The sequence below is a fragment of the Sander lucioperca genome, chromosome 16 (genome assembly GCF_008315115.2).
Source record: "Sander lucioperca isolate FBNREF2018 chromosome 16, SLUC_FBN_1.2, whole genome shotgun sequence".
Lineage (NCBI taxonomy): Eukaryota > Metazoa > Chordata > Actinopteri > Perciformes > Percidae > Sander > Sander lucioperca.
Window position 1 is genome coordinate 18,523,076 of NC_050188.1, and position 23,885 is coordinate 18,546,960.

General features: G+C 39.4%; 1 protein-coding gene across 2 annotated transcripts; it reads left to right on the forward strand.

Annotated features, from left to right (window-relative positions):
• Positions 1-1,321: 1,321 nt before the first annotated feature.
• cap2 (cyclase associated actin cytoskeleton regulatory protein 2) lies at positions 1,322-23,734 on the forward strand. 2 transcript variants are annotated; one of them, XM_031296307.2, is made up of 13 exons: positions 1,322-1,623; positions 7,276-7,403; positions 7,524-7,624; positions 8,975-9,052; positions 16,914-17,057; positions 17,804-17,889; positions 18,040-18,145; positions 21,081-21,264; positions 21,690-21,853; positions 21,973-22,096; positions 22,176-22,258; positions 22,634-22,774; positions 22,907-23,734. In XM_031296307.2, the coding sequence occupies exons 2-13, from the start codon at positions 7,286-7,288 to the stop codon at positions 22,988-22,990; spliced, it is 1,413 nt and encodes a 470-aa protein (XP_031152167.1). In that variant the 5' UTR covers positions 1,322-1,623; positions 7,276-7,285; the 3' UTR covers positions 22,991-23,734. The 2 variants fall into 2 exon arrangements, with proteins under 2 accessions (XP_031152167.1, XP_035848953.1); XM_035993060.1 differs by lacking the exon at positions 1,322-1,623 and having other exon boundaries at positions 7,275-7,431.
• Positions 23,735-23,885: the final 151 nt, after the last annotated feature.

The following is a 23,885-nucleotide window of genomic DNA, read 5'->3' on the forward strand; positions in this document are numbered from 1 at the left end:
GTGCGTGTCTTATTTCTCTGCCTGCAAGGTGACAAACACACAGATGCTGCACAGCTCCTTCTCACTGTCAAACCATCTTGAGAAGACATTATTTGAAACATTCTTACATTACAGTCACACCCACAGTTTACATGGATACATCTGACACATAATAAAGTCTCTCAGGACTCAGACCATCAATGATTCATTCACTCTCTAATCAATAAGTTATGTTATAAAGAGTGTGCTGCCGTGTCTCTGCCTTCTTTTACTCGGCTCCAGGGAGTATTTTTGTCCCTGGTGAAAAATGAAACTGTAGGTGGGTGATCATGACACAGCAAGTCCTTATGGATGAAATCAGCTGCTATCATAGCATCTGACCTCATGATGTAATAAAAGTAAAACATGTTGCTTTATTAAACTGATGATGTAGAGCTGTAATAGAGTTCTGATGAGACTTTAAAGGGGCACCCAGGATCAGTTTACTCGTCATGGGGAGTACTACTCTTTGAAAACAGTTGTCTTGTCAGTGTCTAGTCTATAATGTCTTCTGTGGCTCTGGAGATACTTTTTAAAGTCAGTACCACTTTCTAACAAGGCACTATCTATAAAGTGTTTATGAGTTGTAACAAGTGGCAATGTTAATGCATAGTAAATAATCTACTAAAAGCTTCTGTCATCAGTGTTAAATCGATTTGGGATTTAATTACAAATGTATAACAGAAAGACTGCATAACAGACTGGGGGTGTGGGGTCTAATGCTACGTTCAGGTCATATCATTCAGGCCATATGAGGTGTCGAGTGGGGAAATTAAATGTTCATGTCAGCCTCCGAGTTGTAATTCTTAGTCTGAGATATCAGGGATTTCTGTATTGTGATGTCGAGATCCAACTTCAGGGAGCGTTCCAGTTGAAATTTCCGACCAGGAACTCGGAAATTCCTGTTCAACTGGAACCTCCATTAAAGTCAAAATATCTTGACCTTGGCTGCGCCAATTTTTTTTTTTAAATCTTAGTTTCTCAAATTTCAAATTCCAGAACTTTATAAAAGTGCAGTACTAAATCAGTGGAGCACTCCTTTAAACTTGGTTGATCTGGAGGCATTATTGAATTGTCATTATTAAATTGTGTAGCCTACCTGTTGATATCAACACCTCTTAGCATCCAGGATGTAAAAGTTCATTTGAACCTACATCAGCAGCTGATATAGGCTACTGCAGTTATCATGTTTAAGGGGATTTCCAAATTGGGGGTCAAACCTTGGCAGTCGTTAGGGATGACTTCCCTGTAAGTTCAGGTCCATTCCCTCAGGAGAGACCCGTGTAGACTTCGCCACAGCCTCAATAACTCGTCTATTTTTAGCAGGGCTGTCTAAGGCTGCCATGTTGCCTGCGAGGTAAGTGCTTGTCCGCCCCAAAGGAGATACTGCGGCACTGACTCACGGTCCTCTCTGCACGGCGTGAGGCTTTCAGGTTCACCGTGTTGCTTAATTAGGACATCCCGGAAGAGTCACGGTGCTGTGCGCAGCTGAGTGACGGGGCAGGAGGGGGACTTGCACGGCCGCAGCACACAGCCACGAATCCCGGGATATTGACAGTCCCAACAAAACATCAGCTGAAATTTACTGTGGACCAGAGGAGTGAGGTAAGATGTTTCTATACTGACGAGGTTCTAACTGAGTGTGAAATTTAGTTAATTTTCGGGGTGGGGCGGAGGGTTAAAATTGGGTGTCCGACTGCGCAGAAATGTCCACAGTCATCTTCACCTGCTCCCTGTGCGCCATGGTTTTTTATATTTAGCACGCAGTAAAAGAGCACTGTGTTGATTTCGTACTGATTGTTTTCTTCCATCTCGTTTGTTCCTTTCGAGTAACGGTTATTGTTGTGGCGTGAAGCATCATATTTGAGGGACGGTGAAAGTCCTGTCAGCATGCCAGCAGTGTGCCTTGTCATGTTCTATAAGCGTCATCTTTTGCCTGCACGTGCCTGCATGATGAGCAGCTGTAATCAGACAATATGAGTTTCAGCCTGTTAATATTATAAATGACATAGGCTGTAGATGTTTTAAGTTTAAATCTCATTTCTGACCAAACAGTTGACAAAACAATCACCTCGAGGTCCATTTAGTAGCTTTTGGAGGTTTTGATTATATCATGGCTCCTCCATGTTAAAGGTTGAGTTAAACTTAACTTTTGAAGTGGCTGGGTTGGCTCAGTGGCTAGAGCAGGCACACATATCCTGTGGAGGTTTATGTCTCAATGCAGAGGTCCAGGGTTTGAATCCGACCTGTGACAATTTCTTCCATGTCTTCCCCCTAGCTGTCCTATCAATTAAAGGTGGAAAAAAACTTTTGAGCCAACATTGACAGGAAGTCCTTAAGTGCTCAGAAAAATAAATTAAATTAAAATTAGTCTTACATTGCCTATTGTCTATATCCACAATGTTCCACTTCCGGGATTGTTCAGATGCCGCTGGAAATTCCGCCTGATGTCTTTAATTTCGGCCGGTCGATTTATGAGGACTATTGTTCACTGCTCCTCAGATCTCTGTAGGGTAAATCCAGACAGCTAACTAGACTATCTGTCCAATCTGAGTTTTCTGTTGCACGACTAAAACACTTTGAACGTACACACGTTCCATCAAAACAAGTTCCTTCCCGGGGCTATTTTGCAGAGGCGCCGGGGCTCTGTGCGGCACTTAGCGCCACCCATGACGATATCAGATAGTCTAGCTAGCTGTCTGGATTTACCCTGCAGAGATCTGAGGAGCAGTTAGCCATAGTCCTCATAAATCGACCGGAGTTTAAAATGGCAAAACAAAGAAAGCGTAAGGTAACGGACATCCGGCTGAAAAGAAGTACATACGGCAAAATTTCCGGTGGCAACGGAGCAATCCCGGAAGTGGAACATTGTGGATATAGACTACGCAGACCTATCTTCACAGCGCTGTGGAGTAAGGTCTGGCTACACCACACATATATTCTGGAATAGGAGAAAAAAACACTGGGTTGTTTGCATTTCTTTAAACCAATCACAATCGTCTTGGGCAGCGCTACGCTCAGACGCAGTGATGTTGGCTCTGCAAAATAGTCTCGGGAAGGAACTCGTTTTGGTGGAACGTTTGCACCCCGCAAAAGAAAACGTAACTTAAAATATTAAATTAAGTTAACTTTTCACACAATACAGTAATGTGAGCTTTTTAAATTAGCTGGATACATGGTTAAACGTAATTTGCTCTTACCAGTGTATTGCCCTGTGTACTTCGTCCTTAGCAAACCCACCAATCCAAGAAAGCAAACACTTTATTCATACTTTTTAGTTTTAGATTTGAATAATGTTTTTTTGAATAATTATACCTAGTTGAGCCATGAATGACAATATTTGTTTTAATCAATTATATAAAATTCCAAGTACAAGAAAATTGCTTGTCCCCACAGGCATGTATGGAGGATTAAGATCATGTTTTGAATTTAAAAAGATATTTCTCTCCCATTTTAAATGCAATGATGTTTACACCAAAATCACATTTATGAAGTGGATCACATAACAAAAAAACAACTAAATATTATAAATAATATTATTAAATTGTCTGTCCCCTGGTGTCACGTCACTGGTGTTACCATTTAACAATAATCCCTATTCTGAAAAAATCGGAAGAGTTTTGATATTGCTTTCTGTACTGTACATTCTACTTCCTGAAGAACTGTACATGAAGACACTTGGTTAATCTACTGTCTCTTTTAAAATGTTTGAAAATGTATCATTTATCTCATGATTTCATGCAAGGCTTTTAGCTAGCGTCACTGGTATGACTTATTTTATTAAGTAGGGTATGTAAAAATGTAAAAAATTATTATACAAATGGATTAACTTACATATTTTAGAGTGTTTAGCATGATTAGCAACATGTGGTTTGAGGTACTGTAGCTTCCATTTTGTAAAATACATATTTCATAAAAACTGTAACTGGTGTTACCGTCACTGGTGTTACTGCTCCTCATGGTAACACCAGTTTTAACTAAATGTAAAAAATCCATTAAGCTCTCATTTATGTGGATTCATGAAGCCAAAGGGTTAACTAATACTGTAACCTGAATTTTAAATGTAGGAAAATTAAATACATTTTAAGTCATATTCCAAATATCCATATTCCAAAAGTTATTCCAAAAGTGGGTGTTTCTGTAAAATGACTCCGATCATCTATATAGATAGGCTGCTGTAGCCTATTAGGGCTGGGTGTTATGACGATATTTCGTCAAACCAATATAAAAATGTCTATCGTATATACAGTATTTGTCTATATCGTTTCCATTGCAATGTTGAAAAACCAACGTCTGAACTGCATTACGGCAATATTTACATCACTTTGGTGTAATGTAAAGCACTTTGGGTTTACTTGTAATGAAAGGTGCTACACAAATAAAATTGACATTGACATTAGCTTTACGTTCTGACCCTTGCAGGTTGCGTACATTTTGCACTAAGGTTCTTAATAAAATGAGTATAATACTCAGTACTTTTCATTTCAAGTATTTAATTCACACAGCATACAAAAAGGCTTTACCATGTGGTTATTTTCATAAAGACTATTTATTTATTGAACAACCAGAAAACATGCTATATTGGGATATACTGTATATCGTTATTGAGATATGAAATTACTGTACCTATATCGGGATAGAAGATTTTGGCCGTATTGCCAAGCCCTACCGACTATAATAAAAACACTGTGATGCCTAATATCAGCTATATTTAAATCAACAACAAAAACCCAGATGCTACAGTGGTTTTTTTGTAAGTGGATACAAAATACCAAGACTTTCACCAACAGCTCATACTGATGATATCACAGCTTCCTGTTTTAGTGGCTATATGAACGGCTGTAGCTCTTGTAGCATAAACACAATACCGATAAAACAATTATTTACTGAATTTACTCAAATGTACTTGTACAGTGCAGCGCATGATCTTGAGACCTACATTTGAATACCTTACAGTAGGCCCATAGCAGCTGGCTTTGGCCCAATATAGGCCCAAAGATCAGATACCAGGCCAGAGGGTTCATGACAGACATGCAGGTCAGGGTGAAGTCAGTAATATCTTTCCACTGCAGGAGCATGTGTGCTTTCTCAGCTGTTGGTTGGGGTCTTTATGTGGCAGACGCTGTTGCCCACCTGTCTGCAGGAACAGAGAGAGGAATGTGTTCATTTACTGGGGTCTACTAATGTCTACTTAATACAACAGCTGAACATTATTGATAGATGAATTTGATAACGGCAACATTGTGTTGTTTGTCTGGTGTGTTACTTTCTTTGTACCACTCATGGTTTCAACCCACTCTGGCTGTTTCCCATTAAGTTTCTGTAATGGGCTTACATTGAGTGTATATGAAAAGCTAAAAGAGCATCATTGGCCATGGTTTTGCATTGCAATGGAGAATTTGGCTGGTTGACAATACAATCAGTGCAGACGCTGGCTGTTTCTGTCTCATGGTTTTTAAACACATTATATATTGAGCGAGGCAGTGATTAAGTTAAGTGTTTGGGACTTTAGCAAATAGAGTAGTTGATTCTCTGTCCTCTATCTAATGTATGCAATGTAAAGCTTCAACTATGGGGCTGCAACAGGTATTTTCATTATTTATTATCTATAAAACAGAAAAAGAAAACTGCTCACCACAATTTCACAGAGCCCCAGGTGACATCTTTAAAGAGTAACTTAATACTCTCTGCTAACCACCTTACTACAGTGGTGTACAGGTGTACTCCAGGACCCAGTGTAGATGTGTTATCAGAACATGTCTTGTTGACTACAAGACTAACTATAAATATTGTATAGAGGGCCTAAAAAAAAGTGGTATCAAAATGCAAAGACTAATAATTTGATTAAAATAAGTTTATCGCTGTTTAAACTCAAGAAATAAACTTGATCCAAGCAAATGTCTTGGATAGCTGCTTCATATCTGACTTGTTGTACATGATCAGTCTACATTGATGACATGCTCTCCAGGTTTCAGAGCTGTTGTGACCCAGAGAGCAGAAATAGCAGCTGAGTCTTGCGACAGGCATCTGGCACCGAGGAGAGGTTTCTCCAGAGATGACTCGGTGACGCCCATCAGGACATGTTTGATGCTCATAGCACATAATTACAAGACATAATTTACAAGGATTACATACAGGGAAAGCAATCCAGTCTACATAGCTGCCATATTAATGTGACACATAGCCTCCTGGTGTTTTTTCTAGATCATTTGTGAAGCAAATAAAACAGATTATAACTCACACCATTGGATTGTGTGTTGGACATAAAGGTATAGCAGGTGTCAGATTGGAAAGTTACCTAGCAGTAGTTTGCGTAAACATGCAGTGGGTTGCTAGATTGAATTCCACTCTGTTGACCAATTGCCTGCGTTGCCGCATGGTGAGGCATATGGCTGGTCAGTGTTAAAGAAAGAGACACAATATGGTCTGTGCCGTGTTTCAGTGGCATTCGATCACAGCTGGAGATTTGTTTACCTCATAACAGGGAGCTATCTGAGTTTGGGTACAGTCTATATAATCATGTATGTGAAATGTCCAATCTATGTGGGTGTCTCAAGTGTTTCATCTCTAAATGTCATCGTGGGAATATCCAGGGTCATTGAGGTCACTCTTTCAGCATCAGCACAGGTGATCTGATAGTCACTCTGACTGTCAGATTGTTTCACCATTTTTGTGGTTATATATTCTGTCTGTATATATTAATTTGATTTGATTTTTGACTTTGACTGGAGCAGAAAACATGTCTTCCTATTGTATGTATCTAAAGGTACTGTATATTCATCAGGTATTTTTCCAGGTTTTCTTAATTTTTTCCCCCACTGCACTCAATTCTCTGTTTTTCCTCTCAGCCTGGCTCCAGTCTCTGTCCCTCCTTAATGCAATTGTGTGATACACACATGTGTTCATGGCAGAAGTTGTAACTGTTGCACAGGGCCAGACAGCTCAAACAGAGACAGTGTTCATATAAAGCCCATTGCATTGGCTACATTTAGTTTCACGTTGTAATGACATGGGCCAGGTTTTTTTAAACAGTGAGCAGCAGCGTGGGGAAGTTGAATAGTGATTCTGTCATAAATAGTGATACTCTGATCAGCTCAGGACCTAGTACTGATCTCTCACCTCCCTGTTGAGAGAGGGGAAAAAAGAAGGTTTTCTTCTGTGATCAATGAAGTGAAACATTGTACAGTATCACAAAACTAATACCTAAGATTAGAAAGGTCACAGTACAGCTTAAGAAACCATTCTTTTTTTTTCTAGGTTTGTCACCATGGAAGGTTTAATGGAGAGGCTGGAGAGAGCTGTGACTCGCCTGGAGAAGATGTCCGTCACGATGCAGGCGTCCAGCGGCATGGCTAACGGGGGCTGTGTCAATGGCATCGATGGAGGCAAGTCTGTGCTCAGTCATACTCAGAGGTTTGGGAGACAGAGCAACAAGTTAAACAGGCACTGGGTACATTTAAGTGAAAGCTCAACATGAGAGCAGTGATGTCTCCCTGTTTTTCCAGGTTTGTCTCAGTGTGTGGAGGCCTTTGACCTCCTACTGAGAGGTCCGATGTCCGAGTACATGAACAACAGCCGAGCCATAGGAAGCGAGGTGGAGAAACATGTAAGTTAAGTAATTGTAAGTTGTGTGTGTGTGTGTGTGTGTGTGTGTGTGTGTGTGTGTATTTTATTCATTAACTAAAGTCTCTGCCAACTGTGTCCTTCTATTGTGGAGTTGTCAAAATCCAGATGAAAGAAGAGAGGAGTTAATCAAAATGTTGATAGACTCATGAGTGGCCTTCAATTATTACAGTGCAACATACAAACTGCATGCAGGCACTTTTCAGGGCTGGTTTGCCAGTCTGCTGTTGGCAAAAGCAACTACTAATGTAAACCTTAAGCCAATCGCTGGCCCTCGTGGCATTTGCCCTATCAACTTTCAATGGTATTTTCTGTGCCTACCATGGTGACCACTGGTAATGGGGAATCAGGGTTCGATGAAGGTGGATTGCTCAAAGGAATGAGCCAAGCTATTCTCTAAAGGGAGCACAGATGAATACAAGTGGAGCAACTAGTGCAGGCAGTCTTTACTTGATTGGATGCACATTTATAAACAAACATGGATTTTCCTGCTTTATATCCCATTTAGAGGCTGAAGAATAGTGATGTTTGTGTATGGGAGGTCCATGGTCCAAGGTTTCCTGTCCTCTACAAAGCCAAGGATGGGAGTATAATTGAACTTTGCTCTTACTTTCATTTATCAAACTGCTAGTGGAGCACCTTTTCCTATTTGGTAATGACCCATACTCCCGCTAGGACTGCAAAGTGTGTATTTGTGGTAGGCCAGTTGCCAATAATAGCTGTGTCATGTCCTTTGAATATATTCAGAACAACAGGGAGTGCTCCAAAACAGAAAAGTAAAGGCAGGCAGAGAGAAATCAAAGTAAAAAGTTGTATTTCTTCTTCAGTACCTCGAAAGAAGATCTCTATCTCTGCGTCCCAATGGGGTGAAAAGGCGGGGGAGTGTGTGAGCGAGAGCCAGGGGTAGTTTCTTTAAGTTTGCAAAGCTCCTTTTATGGAGAAAGCCTCCCTGGTGGTTCCCTTGGCCCGCAACTGGAGGTCTCAAACACACACAGGACACAGCTGGCTGGGACTAACCCAAACTGTGTGTGTGTGTGTGTGTGTGTGTGTGTGTGTGTGTGTGTGTGTGTGTGTGTGTGTGTGTGTGTGTGTGTGTGTGTGTGTGTGTGTGTGTGTGTGTGGCTATACTTTCTTTGTATGTCTAAGAGACAGATTCACTGCCTAGATTTCAATAAGCGTGAGAGAACCCACAAAGCGTAAACAAAAGAGAATGAAAAAATGTCATGCAAATCAGGGCACTGTAACATTGTCTATATTCAGTATACAAAATATAGAATGTGTAGCATGTATTATATTCCCAACCTATCTGACTTTGGTTCTTTATGATCGACAGGCGGAGATGGTGAACAACGCCCTGCAGACTCAGAGAACCTTTCTCAAAATGGCTGCCATGCATCAGGAACCTGCACAGGTACAACATGCTGAAACCTACTGATGGTGTGACAGCTGTGTGGTCACTGTTGAATTAAAGGGAGCAGTGATTCCAGTGTATTTTATTGCAATTTTTGGCATCCAGCACCAATCCCACAGAAGTTTTGTGAATGTGCACTTATTCTGTCAGGTTAAGATCAGAAAATTTGGCTAGACCTTTGATTACATAATTCATAATAGATAAAATTATTGTAACTATTGCTATAGCAAATATGCCAATGTGCCAATTATTCCTGACACTTTCCCCTTAACTCTGAGGCCTGTGCTAGACTGTAAGGTTTGAGGCGCCCTGGTGACTTTACTGTTAGTCGTCCAAGCGCGCCGAAGGAGGGTCTGGCTACACCACATAGCATTTGGGGATGGGAGGAAAACGTGCTCTGGTTTAATGGCATTTCTTTAAACCAATCAGAATCGTCATGCGCGGTGCTAAACTACGCACAGAGCCGCTGCAAAATAGTTGTGCGAGAGAAAACTCAGATTGGACAGATAGTCTAGCTAGCTGTCTCAATTTACAATACAAAGATCTGAGGAGCAGTGAACAATAGTCCTCATAAATCCACCAAATTTAAAATTCCAACACAAAGAAAGCGGAAGGAAACAGAAAATACATGCATCTGGCGGAATTTCCTGCAGCACCGAAGCAATCCCGGAAGTGGAACACGAAGGATATAGATTACTTTACTGTTAACTAAATCAAAACAACTTTAACTTTAACAGTTAAAAACGTTATTTAATGGTGTATTATTAGCAATATAAATCATCGGTGTCAACCATCATGTCATTAACAGTTAAAGGAGACATTATTATGCGCATTTTCAGGTTCATACTTGTATTTTAGGTTGCCACTATAACATGTTTACATGCTTTAATGTTGTAAAACACATTCTTTTTCTCATGTCTGTCTGATTATACGTGAATTCGCCCTCTGTCTGAAACGCTCCATTTTAGCACCTGTTTCTCGAAAAGCTCAGCCTGCTTGAAAAAGGGAGTTTTTCATGATGTGTATCCTTTAAGGTAACATCACTTATTGTCCCACTGTCATTATTGCTGTTTACAGTATGCTCTTTGATGGGTTTATAATAACCAACAGAAAGTGGTGGAAATAATAGTATCATGAGACTTCATCGTTTTGATTGGCTGCTGCTGTTTGTGTTTGTGCTCACAGCAACAAAACCTTGCAGTTAAATGCATCAGGTGATGCAAAGTGCAACTCTCATGACATGGAGTTACAAATTGCATCAAATGTTTCCCATTTAACATAGAAGTGAACTGTATCTCAGTGCTGTGTGTCAGTGTGTGGGTCAATGACGTGACGCCTACATTTTCCGTCTGACAGCATTTTCTTCAGTTAAAAAAAGGTTTACAGTTTTTCTTGATTGCTTTGATGCAGCAGTCAACTCAAACTCCACATTTTCAAAACAGTTAACACACAGGCCGAAACAGTAGCACTTATGGTCAAAATGACACATTTTGTTTGCAAAAGGCTCTAACCGTGCCAAAACATTTAAAATATGCAACAAAAGCTAATTTTGCCTTCAAACAACACAACTTGCAAACAAGTGTATGAGCTCTTCCAATCAACCATTACACAGTGGACAACAAAATACAGCAATCAGTGCACCATTGCTTGTCACTGTAGTCTATTACTGTATGTAGCTTTCATGCCATTTGTTGTCAAATTTGCCTTCTTGCAGAGAATTGGATCCAGAATCAGAAATGCTTTGATGCAAATTTTATTGATTCCATTGATTCTTATTTTCAAACTGTGGCTGAAAACTGAAATACTGTAAATATTACACATAATACATGTAAACCAAAATAAAATCTATTAGAGTATAAGAAATTAAGAAAATAAAAATAAAATCTATTACAGTAAAGTATAAACATCTATTACTGCAGAGTATAAGAAATAGCCACTGTTGATACTCAGTCTCTTCTGTCTTGACGATGGGGCCACATGGCCTAACCCTGCAGACTGATTGCTAATTGAAGATTTGTGTGAAGGAGTGTCAAACAGGTGCTTCAGTGATTTCATACTGATGTAGGTAGTTTCTAATAGTTAGGAACAGATGGTTTCTGTTTGGTTACTATAGCTAAAACAATGGAGTTTGGACTGCTTGAATGACATCTGTGTCAACTGTTCTGCTAAAGGGTGGGGGAAATATGTCAATCCAATGAGAAAGAGTTAACACATTTGTAAGAGGTCTTCTGCTCTGCTGAGAGTGGATCCCAGTTTCTTTAAGCAGGTCAAAGCAATCAAGAAAAACTGTAAATGCAACAACAACAACAACAACAACAAAGATGTATATGTAGTATCTCTCCCATATATTTATTCACTTTAACATTTCAAAAACCATTAGTTATTTGTAATTGCTCTGGTATTTAAAGTGTCAAAATATCATGTGGTGTGACCGTCTGTCCATGACCGCTGTTTTGAAAACATCTTTGAAATTACCGTACATCTATTCAAATGTATTTTTGCCCTATTTGGCAAATCTTTTTCAAAGTGTTTTGTAGCCAAAAGTACAAAATTGCAAAGCAATTGTATTCATATGTCCATCATAATATATGAACATACAGTACTTTGTCCGATGATGTCCATTTAATGAAATATGGACAATGAGAACAAAACAATGAGATCATTATTTACAAAAACTCAAAAGAAATGCAAATACTTAGTTTCTTAAAGCTTTATATAACTGGGAACCTGTAAAAAGTGTTAAGCATGTTTTAAGAAATTAATTTATTTTAAGATAATTCACAGTTGCACCACATGACTTTTTTTTTTTAAGACCTGTTGAAAATCCTTTATACGTCATTGACCCGTGTCCTCCCCTCCTGTGTCCCCCAGCAAGCCGTGCTGTTCACAGAGGGATTACGCTGCTCTTTGACTAAGAAAACGCTAATACAACACATTCCCAACATGTTCACGTATAGAGAAAGGGGGGTGGGAGAGAAAGCTGTGTGTGTGTGTGTGTGTGTGTGTGTGTGTGTGTGTGTGTGTGTGTGTGTGTGTGTGAGCTGATATGATATCATCCCATTGGCCTTCTGTGTGTGTGTGTGTGTGTGTGTGTGTGTGTGTGTGTGTGTGTGTTTTTTACAGGGTTCCATGGAGCCAACCAGGAAGTGATTACTCCCTATCTGTCCGGTCATTGGTTAAGAGGCTGTGAAAAGAGCTTTCAGTGATTGTCAGAAATGCAAACAAGGAAAGAATGAGAGTTTTACAGAGAGAGAGGGACTCACCCTAGAGAAAGGAGGAGAGAGATATAAGGGAAGAGGAGATGACATTCTGTATCGCTGTTGGCGAAATAAACCCCAAAAACGACACGGAAAAGAGCAGAAAAGAATTGTATCAAGTCTTGTCCCCTTTCCAAGTATGGAATTGTCATAGAGTGCTTCTTTCATCTCTTGTTGAATATTTCAAACACATACTAGGGTTTTCTGTCCATTTTCTAAACTAAAGACTTGAGATTTGAGCCTTGGACTCAAGTCACAGACATAAGGACTTTAGATTTAACTTGGCTGCTTTGCGACTTGACTCCTTTTCAAGATTTTACCTTGTCTGGAACAATAAAAAATCATTAACACAGTGTCAGGTGGGCCTTCAATAATTATCAATATTCAGGTATTTCAGCAATTCAAGCTGAAAAACTTGTAATTTTTCATCATTTAAGATTAAAGAGCTAATTCATTTTCATTCTTAGCAGTCTTATGTGTTTATGTCATAATGGAATATATATATATATATATATATATATATATATATATATATATGATGGAAGGTAGTGATGGCTTCCATGTTTACGACTTGTGAGTGTTTATATAATCAGACAACTCAAGATGGTTGTATGAATGCAAAGTTGGTTGTGTGTGGGTAAAAAATAATAATGTGCATTGACAATATAGCCCTATATCTAAATGTAGGTTTGATTAGGTTGGAAGACAGACCAATAGGAGGAAAAGTTTGTGTGACTTTAGTGAAGCCTCTCTTCTCACGCACACACACGCACACACACACACACACACACACACACACAGATTACAAAGTTCTGGTCTTTCTCTGCAGCACAGCCCCTGTTGTGCTCTCTGACTTTTTATGGGCATGTTCTATATTTGAGCCTGTTGTCTGTCTGTCTGTCTGTGTGTGTGTGTGTGTGTGTGTGTGTGTGTGTGTGTGTGTGTGTGTGTGTGTGTGTGTGTGTGTGTGTGTGTGTGTGTGTGTGTGTGTGTGTGTGTGTGTGTGTGTGTGACAGACAGACAGACAGACAGACAGACAGACAGATAGATAGATAGATAGATAGATAGATAGATAGATAGATAGATAGATAGATAGAGTGAAAGAAAGTAAGCCTCTCTCTTGTGTGACCTCAAGTTGGCCTGTGAACTTCATGTGTGTTAGTGTGTGTCTGGCAGACACACTGTAGACTTTCACAGTTACAGTTCTCCCATTGTCGCCCTCCACTCTCCACCTTTGATCCACTGCTTATATAGGAAGTCAAGGCTCGGACGCTGTGCTATTGTAACACACTGCCCATCAAATAATGTGAGCCGACATTTTTGATCCTTTTGTCAGCTCATTCTCTTTCTGTCTGTATCTCTGCCTCAGACAGTTGACTTCTTATCCATGTGGCCATACATATATTTTCTTTTTTCTTTTTTTTTGGTGGACTGAGATCTGCCTGTGGAGCAATGGAAATTATGAATCACTTTGCTGATTTAAGTAATTTTCTTTAGCGTAGTTCAGAGATTATCATCAACTGTGCAGTTCAAACGATCAGTGAGCAATCACATTTCATTACGCTATGAATTTAAGGAGCTGCGTTAGTTCAGTCTTTGATTCTGATGAAGTTCTCTTCTTTGTGCTAAGCTAACTGTGTGCTTCTGGCACGCACTAGTTTCATAAACCTAGCTCAGCCCAAATGTTAGCTCCTTCCCCCCAGCAAGGTAAAACACTATGGTTTTTATAATTCAAAAAATTAATTGTTTTTGTATGGACTAAACAAATGAAATATAACATGTTGAGTGAGCTTTAGAGGTGCTGGTAGGACAGAGCCAGGCCAGCTGTTCCCTTTGTTTCCAGTCTTTATGCTAAGCTAAGCTGGCTGCTGGCTGTAGCTTCATATTTAGCTAGCGTACAAACATGAGAGTGGTAACAATCTTCCAAGAAAGCAAATAGCGTATTCCCTAAAATGTTGAATTTTTCCTTTGAATTGTTTTGTTCAGTTTAAATAGACCCACAGTAGCAATGTTTATTGATTCTTTTTCTCTACAGGAAAAAGAATCAATAAACATTGCATTAGCTTGGCTTAGCATAATGCAGTGTGGAAACAGCTAGCCTGGCTCTGTCCAAATGTTAGCTATACCAAACAGCACATGGACTTTCTGAGAGGTGCTTTATGTAAGAACAACATAGATGTATCTGTGCTTAGGAATATCTCTGTTTTTGTTCCCACAAAAGTTGTGGTAGAAGATTTATAGAAAACATAGCTTGTCGTGACATGGAAAATTGACTCCTGTTCTGCCTTAATGCCAGCATGTAAATTTGCCAGAACATTGTGCACTTGGGAATACAACTAATATATTTGTCTCTCTTCACACTGTGCAGCATGACTGAGTAGGGGAAGTCCACACTCTGACAAGTGCACTGACTCACAGAATACAAGTCGTATTTTCAGTGGGAGCCATGGTGACATTGTTGTTGTGTGATGTAGAGAGGGATAGACAGCTCTAATGGACTCGAGGAGTCGGGAGAGCTCTTTATTATTTTCACATAAATAGTACAGTTGAAACGATCAGTTGATTTATCTATTAGCCGTGGTGGAATGTAATGAAAGTACAAATACTTTGTTACTGTACTTAAGTACACTTTTCACGTATCTGTACTTTACTTAAGTAGAATCAATAGTGCATGCTTTTGACTTTTACTTCGTTGCATTTTGCAAGCCAGGCCTTGTGGTAGTGGACAGTATGGATACTGTCGAAGCTCAGCATCAAAATAACTGAACCACCCCGTAAATCACGGGTCGCTAGACACAGTGCCCTCACTGACCAAGGTGCAAACTAAACAACTAACCAACTTTTTTTTTCTTCTTATTTGCATATTACCAAAATGGTAATTTTAAATTTTAAATTTTTTAAATGGTAAAACTGGTTATTTGTACTTTTACTTAAGTACTGAGATTCAGTACTTCCTCCACCACTGTCTATTAGATAAATCTGCAGCTATTTTGATAACTGATTAGTTGGTTTAGTAATTTTTACATGCTAATTCCAGCTTCTCGAATGTGCAGATTGCATGCTTTTCTTTGTTATTTATGATAGTAAACATAATATTTTGGGTTTGGGGTTTTTGGTTGGACATTTAAAGGCCTTGGGAATCCACGATGGGCATGTTTCATGATTATTGAAAATTTTATAGAAAAAACATTGAATTGATTAATTGAAAAAATAATCATCAGAATAATCTGTAATGAAAATAATCATTAGTTGCAGAAATAGTAGAGAAAGATGGAACTGGGTAAATATTTAAGTGCTGAAAACTGAAAGAATAAACTGAATAATGAGGGAGAAAGGTGATGGAACAATGATCCCCTAATATGTTTTTTGTGGTTCATGATTGACACTTAAATTCATGTGGCTTATCAAATCATCCTTACATTCCTACTCAGCAAACCTAGCACATATGTACATATGATATATGTACGTATGGTATCTCTATTGAACAGGGAAAATATATTGCTTCAAAGCTGTTCGCACAGAGATATCAACTGGATTTAGTAAAAATAAAAGCAGCCGGAGGAGCAGAGAAAGGAGCATCTATCTCAGCTTGTGGAGATCATGTGCATCTGATTGGGGAAAGAATTTGTTGGCAAAAAAGGAGAATGTCTACTTCTGTTTTGATTGCACCTTTGCACACACACATAGGAGCCGTATTTTCATATACAGCATGGCTTCACACCTACATCTACGTATATTATATACAAAAAATACACCAAAAAAAACAGATATGTTTATGTACACACACACACACACACACACACACACACACACAAATTAACTGTGCTGTGGAATAAACCATAAACTTTAGCAAGAGATACTTTACCATACATCAGGTATATGACAAAAGCTGATATTATCAAAGCAGATATACTGGCTTATCTTAATGCATGTAGCTACTTCATAAACAGAGCAGTGTTCTGCAACTTCTCATCTGATTAAATAAACACTTTTTTATAGCTCATTAACAGTACATGTTTCACATAGCAGCAATTTCACTGCATATCAGAACAAGAAAACTGAAGCAGAAATTCCCTAGTGAAACATTGTGTTCCTTCCTGAATCTATGTGTGTGCGGGTGCATGTGTGATAGGTAAACTGTAAACACTGGAGGAGCGGTATGCCTTACAAGGCCAGAGGGATCTCCCCATGAACCGAGGAATGTTTGTAGGAACAGAGCGGCGGGGAGGGGAGCTGAGGGCTGGGAGGGGAGCTATACTGTAGCTGAGATCTGGAAGATCCAATGGAAAAAAGCTCTGGCTAATAAAATGAGTTACTGTCCTGTAGCCTAGTTTAGGAATTACTGATTGGCACCGTGAACAGGCTGGGTATGGGTGGGCACGTAAACAACACTGGGGTTGTAAAATGAAAAGTATCTGAAACATGTCAAAGAAGTAGTGCTAAAGAAGTGATTTGATTTAAATGTAATATGTTTACAAGTCCCATTCGCTACCACCCTCCCTAGCTCTTCCATCTTGCATTCTCCTCACACTGATATTTCTTCCTTTTCTCCTGCATCCTTCTGCTGTCCTATCCTAATTCTTCTTCTTCTTCTTCTTCTGCAGCCGGAGCTGCATGACCTGCTGAAACCAATTTCGGATCACATCCAGGAGATCCAGAGCTTCCGTGAACGAAACCGTGGCAGCAGCCTCTTCAACCACCTGTCAGCCGTCAGCGAGAGCATCCCCGCTCTAGGCTGGGTGGCTGTGGTAAGGAGAAGTACAATTACGTACTTTCATGCACACAAACACACAAATATATACAAGAAAACACATGTAAGAAGATGCATATCAGCCTATAGAAACAAAATAAAAAGCACACAAACACGTATATAAACAGATAAAACAAAGTCACTCAAGGAAACTGTAATTTTGACAAAAACATAACCTGCAATGAAAATGATGTACATGAAAAAAAATAGATAATTTCAAATCAAAGGGATTATGTTACAGAATTTTTTTCTTTGAAAAAGTATAGATGAACTGATGGTACGTGAACATGTAAAATCATCAAAAGTCTAAAAAATTAAAAAAAGATACACAACTATAATAATGTTGCATACAGACAGATATGTATAAAAAATACAACCTACCATGTTTTACATATAGTATTTGTCCCTCTTTCTGTCCTCTCATCAGTCTCTGTTTCCCATCAGATCTCTTCTTCTGAGTTTAGGGATGAATATCATTTAGATTAAGATCAAAGCTTTTCTACTTGAGTACTTAAAGAAAACCCTCTGAAGCTGAATCTGGTCAGTGTAAGATGCTGTCAGGACGGCACTTTTCAAAACAGGTCTTATCAAACATCAGCCTAATGTCACAATGCACTCTTCTGCTTTTTACTCTCAAATGAAGACAAATGTGCTGATAGTTAGATACGTTCTCAAAGGTCTCTATAGGACTGTTTTGACCTCACAGTGCTTCTGTGTTTTCTAATGAGCTTTCATGTCTCTCAGTGTCAGAAGCCGGGGCCATATGTGAAGGAGATGAATGATGCTGCTACCTTCTACACCAACAGAGTACTGAAGGACTACAAGGAAACGTAAGTACTGTCCATCCTCACATCCCCTTATTTTGCATCCACTTCCTACCTCTGCCCCTTCCTACCTTACTACTTACCCCATGCTCCTCTCTGTTTTCATCTGACCATCATATCTTTGTCTCATCAACCTCTCCTCCCCTTTTCTCCCAGCGACAGACGTCACGTAGACTGGGTGCGTTCCTACTTGTCGATCTGGACCGAGATGCAGTCCTTCATCAAACAATACCACTCTACAGGACTGGTGTGGAGCAAGAGTGTGAGTATAACATACTTCTTCTCTCAAAGTTAACAATACACTTGCCTAAAAACAATACATTACTCCTGTAACAACTTGTGTATTATCTTAACTGTGTTTTCATTTAGTTTCCATTCGCAGGCCATGATATTTTTATGTCAGAGCTCAAATGAACTTCCATTTTTAGTTATGGAGCAGCCGTTTACATAAACCACTGCAGAGAGCATGAATAAATGAATGAATGAGCTTCTCTCCAGTAGCTGCACAACGCAGTTCTCCATAGAGCTCATAAAACCTCTGTCACTCCCACACACTTCTGTTTATGGGTGTCTCTTCTGGGACTCCTCTGCACTCACACTCACTAGATCACAGAGATTACGAGAGCCTGAAACCAAATCCTACCACACACACATGACCTTATTTTATTATTTCTTATTATATTAATTCACTCAGGGAAAGCTGTAGTGCAATTTCACTCTTAAAGGAATAGTTAACATAACAGTAGTGAAATTTTGTGAAATACACTTATTCACTTTTATTTGATTTGATTTTAGATGAGTAGATCAATACCACTCTCATGTCTTTACGGTAAATATGAAGCTATAACCAGGAGACTGTTCGCATAGCTTAGCCTAGCATATAGCAACTAGACTGGAAACGGGGAAACAGCTAGCATGGCAATGCCCAAAGGTACACATTTGTATCTCTTTTAATTAATTTGTACAATAACTTAAGTTTAAAAAGGACAAGTTGAGGTTTTACGAGGGATTATGTGTGGGACTATTTCTTGGCCTGAAACAGTGACTTCCTGAAATACTGGCAGGCGTATTTTAGCTGTTTCAATTCATCATGCCCAGCTAAATTACGGTGTGAGCTGTAGCTTGATATTTGCCATACAGACATGTAGAGAGTGGTATTACTCTCTCAGCAAGAGTGAAATAAAATGAGATAACATGAAAGTAAATAAGCGTATTTCCCAAAATGTTAAACTGTTCCTTTAACATCAAATGATGCTAATGCTCAACAGCTGTCCATGCATGTGTTTTCTACATGCAGAAACTTGAGAGTTTGCAGTGGCTGTGTGTGTGTGTCTGTCAGCTGTTGTCCCTGCTGTCAGACGACAGAGCTGAAGTGTGTGTGAGGGACATAGTGTGTGCGTACAACGACGGGAGTGTGTGGTACTAACAGGTGGTCCTCAGGGTTTACTTGAATGGAGGTTTTCTTCACAGAAGAACCCCGACAAAGAGTCTGTGTACACACAGTTTAGGTAACCGTAACCTAAACTGCAGGGCTGGTCCCCCTTTAACGCAGCCGTCATCTGCTGCTCAGATAGGGGTTTAGTGACACGATTATACTCTGACATGCACAGGCTGTCATATGGAGATGACTTTACACACACACACATGCATGCACACGCACGTACACACACACAAACACACACCACACACACACACACACACACACGCATGCACACACGCACGTACACACACACACACACACACACACAGTCACATCAGTTATGCTTCAGATCAGGCTCATGGCAAAAAGGAATTAAAGAATTACATTAAAAAAAAAAAGACTGAAATCAATATTATTCTTATTGATTGTCATATTTTTAACAATTTCTGTCACTGAGTGTTTGTTCAGACTCGCCTCTCCGTGCTCCGGCAGGCAATTTGTGGCAGCCTCTAACCAGTTAAGTACATTCCAGACAAGAAAACTGGGGTGTCTTTTCACCAAAAAGTAATTAACACAGTCTAAAGCAGGTCTGCAAATAATACTTTTCATTAATGATCAATCTGACAATTATTTTCTCAATTAATCTATTAATTGTTTGGTCTATAAAATGTCTGAAAACAGTGAAAATGGCCATCACAACTTCACAAATCCCAAAGTGAAGTTATCAAATAGTTTTTCCGACCAACAGTCTAAACACAAAACAATTCACTTTACTGTCACATATGCCAAATAAAAGCTGCTTATAAAATGACTTAAATGATTTATTGAGTATCAAAATCGATTAATTGTGACCAAAAGAAAGATCAAGTAGTCTCAGCTGTACTGTAGAAGCGCGTAAAGTGACAGTTGAACCTCTGTGATAGGTGTGTGTGTGTGTGTGTGTGTTTGTTTGTGTGTCTGTCTGTCTGTCTCTGGCAGCTGTGCAAGGTCTTCAAACCGCAAGTGTGTGTGTGCTTTTCCTCACTGTAGTAGTCGATAGATGGCTGTGCACTTTAACTGTACACAACTCCGTTAAACCAAAGCTTCTATTCATTGTAGACACATTAAGGTGGACTAGAGATGACCAGAGCACTAATTACAGGACCTGATTAGCATAGTTATAAACTTATACTGCTCAACCAGCAACATTTTTCAAAGCCACAAACTTCATTTGAAATTCTAGCGGAGATCCAAGAAGTTTCCAAAGAGCCTAAATATTTCAGGTAAATATTTTTGGGAAATGTATATAAAATAATGCACAAGATATCTAGAATATTTCCATTTGTTGAATTGGTATAGACCATAGTCGTGGGTCTGAGTATTTCACCCAGTGTAAACATCATATAGCTTCAATAAAGAGCTGGAACAAGCTGATACAGTATGTATGTGGTAGCCTACTAACAGATAGAGAAAGTAACAACCTTAAAGCTGCTTAAAAGGAAATAAAAGTGCTTCCCCATCATCAAAGTATCTCTTGGCACTAAAGACGAAACGCTTTTTTCAACTGATTGTACTGGGAGCACAATCACATACACCATGGTCTGCTGGTAAAAAGACATGAATTCTTGCCACCAAACTAAAAGATATTTCTTGTGCAACAGTCCCCCTGCTGGAGAGATATATTACTACAGCTGTAATCTTCAAAACACCTGTCACCGCTGTGCTTTCTCTCAATAAAAGCTCACAAAGCTAAAATGCAGTGTTGCTCTCTAACATTTTTTCTTTCTCCACCCTCCAGGGCCCCATCGCGCCTCCTTCTCTCTATGACCCCCCCAGGGCTCCCTCCTGTCCACCTCCCCCTCCTCCCCCCGGCCCACCTCCGGTCTTCACTGATGATGACTCCAAGCCTCAGGCGGGCAGTGTGCTGGCCCAACACTCAGAGCTATTTGCCCAGCTCAACCAGGGCATGGACATCACTAAAGGTGGGTTGAAGAAAGATTATACAATATGCATGTGTACAGGGCCATACTGTAGCTACCATTGATGACACAGATGATATTGTGTCCTGTGATATTTCTGTGACTATGGGGGGTTTTAATCAAACAAATAGGACTTTACATTCTACAATTAAACATAACATTTTTTTTAAAGCCCATTCAAACATTTCTTAGACTAAATATTTTAAAATGTGGTTGTTTTTAGGCAGACAACTAAATTATTTAAATTAAAAGGGGTTTGATGTTCTCCACAGGAACTACACCATGTAGGGAGATACAATTTACAGAAAATGTATTGGAACTGTTCAATGTTTTGAGTTTGGTTGTTGGCTAAATTTTCTCAGATAGTGCTGAGGGAATTAAGACTCAGCATGTCTAAAATCATTTTCCCTCATGTTTTCCAACTGTAGGTCTGAAGCATATATCAGATGACAAGAAGACCCATAAGAACCCCAATCTGCGTTCGCAAACTACACCGACCAAAACAAAGTCCCCAGGGACTGTGAACTCGCCCAAGGCAGCCATCCAGAAAAAAACCCCTCTGCTGGAGCTGGAGGGGAAAAAATGGAGGGTGGTACGTGAAATGTTTGCTTTGTCTTTAAGGGATTATTCCCAAAGGAAGATATACTAGTATGTTTTTATATTGTGGTAAGTCCCATATTATTGAATGCATCTGTTCCCTTGTGGTTGCAGGAGTACTTTGAGCAGAAACACGACCTGATGATCGAGGAGACGGAGCTAAAACAAGTGGTTTACGTCTTCGGCTGTAACAACTCCACCCTGCAAATCAAGGGCAAAATTAATTCCATCATCATAGGTGAGTGATCTGAAAACCAACTGAAAATTTGTGATGAAATTCATAATTTCCTATCTTTACATGTATTGACTCTCTCCAGACAACTGCAAGAAGCTGGGATTGGTTTTTGAAAACGTAGTCGGGATTGTGGAGATAATCAACTCAAAGGCAATTCAGTTACAGGTGAGAAAAACATTTACAGAATACAATGGCTTCAAAAGATGCACAAGTCAGTTATCTATGTTGAACATACAATACAGTAGATCTGAAGGATTTTAGGCTATAGCAAATGTATTCACATTTGAGAGTAACAGCAATATTAATTGCCTCTCATGGCTACCATTCTACATTTTAATACTAGTTCTGTTGGAGGGTTGTTTAGTGACTTTATGACTTGTTGCTTTGATGTATGGACCAGCTATGTTATATTCTCATTTAGGTATCCCATATTGTATGTTGTCCTCTGTTAAAACATCATTGGAATCAGTTTTGTTTGTAGATTCTTATATCAGTGCAAATTATGCCACACATCAATAAATGCAAGATGAATTTCTATAGGTGTTGGGAACAGTTCCCACCATTTCCATTAACAAGACAGAGGGCTGCCAGGTCTACCTGAGTAAGGACTCCCTCAACTGTGACATCGTCAGTGCTAAGAGCTCCGAGATGAACATCCTGGTACCACAAGATGATGAATATGTGAGTGTCTGAGATAAGGGACAAGGAGAGGATCTCTGAATGTGTGTGAATCCAGTGTTTTCCTGAATCTTTCATGTGTGCAGTTCTAATTTCACAGCTGCATTTACTGTTTTCTTCTTGGTTGTTCTACAGAGGGAGTTTCCGGTACCGGAGCAGTTCAAGACTGTTTGGGATGGCTCCAAACTGGTGACAGAGCCCACTGAGATCGCAGGCTGATTAATGCGTCCTCACCACTAGCACACAAAGCGTCATCACCATTGATTTAAATCTCTCCGTCCGAGATATACAAGGGATTGCTGCAACAGATTCACTTTTGGTCCGCTCATTGTTCCTGCATTTGTGATTTCATGTCTTTCTAGCACTTTGAAAGCTGTTGATTAAGGTGAACCATTAAGTAGGTTGATTATCCCTCTCTTCAAAACACATCCCTACAGAATATATGGATATCTCAGGCTTAAGTCCCACAAACTGTAATGTATTTACCTTTTCTTACATTTCTGTGCCATGGCAATACAAGCATTTGTGTAATAGAATATGTAACTGTTGAAATATAAGCAATTATATTTCAGCATCATTACGACTGTACTCTATCTACATTCACTGTATGAGAGTTGAAGCACAGTTTAGACCACAACAGCAGTTTCACATTGTTTTACAGAAAAGGCTATGCGCATGCATATATGACATTCAGTGGCCAACCAGACGATAATAAATTAAGTGTAGGACTATTGGTATATTTTCTATCTAATGAAACGTGTCTTAGTTTCTTTAAATGCGTATAGTGCATGGTAGTCATGTAGCACTGTTGCACTTATTGAGTGAAGTTTATGCATCACTGCTCACTATATTTTGCATTGACGGCAGATAGTGTATGTACAGTATAATCAATCAGCTCAGACGAATGTAACAATGTCAGGTGTTCTGCAGAAGGTATTAAATCAACTTAAAAATAGTAAACTTCATACTTGGCTACTAGTTTATCTCAATATTAAGAAATCAAGGTACAAGCTCTGCATTTGTACACCTTTAAAGACTAACAGTAGTAGTAACTTGAGCACTTCCTCGTCTATATATTACTTTGTCCTAACATGTAGCACATGGCACCAGCATA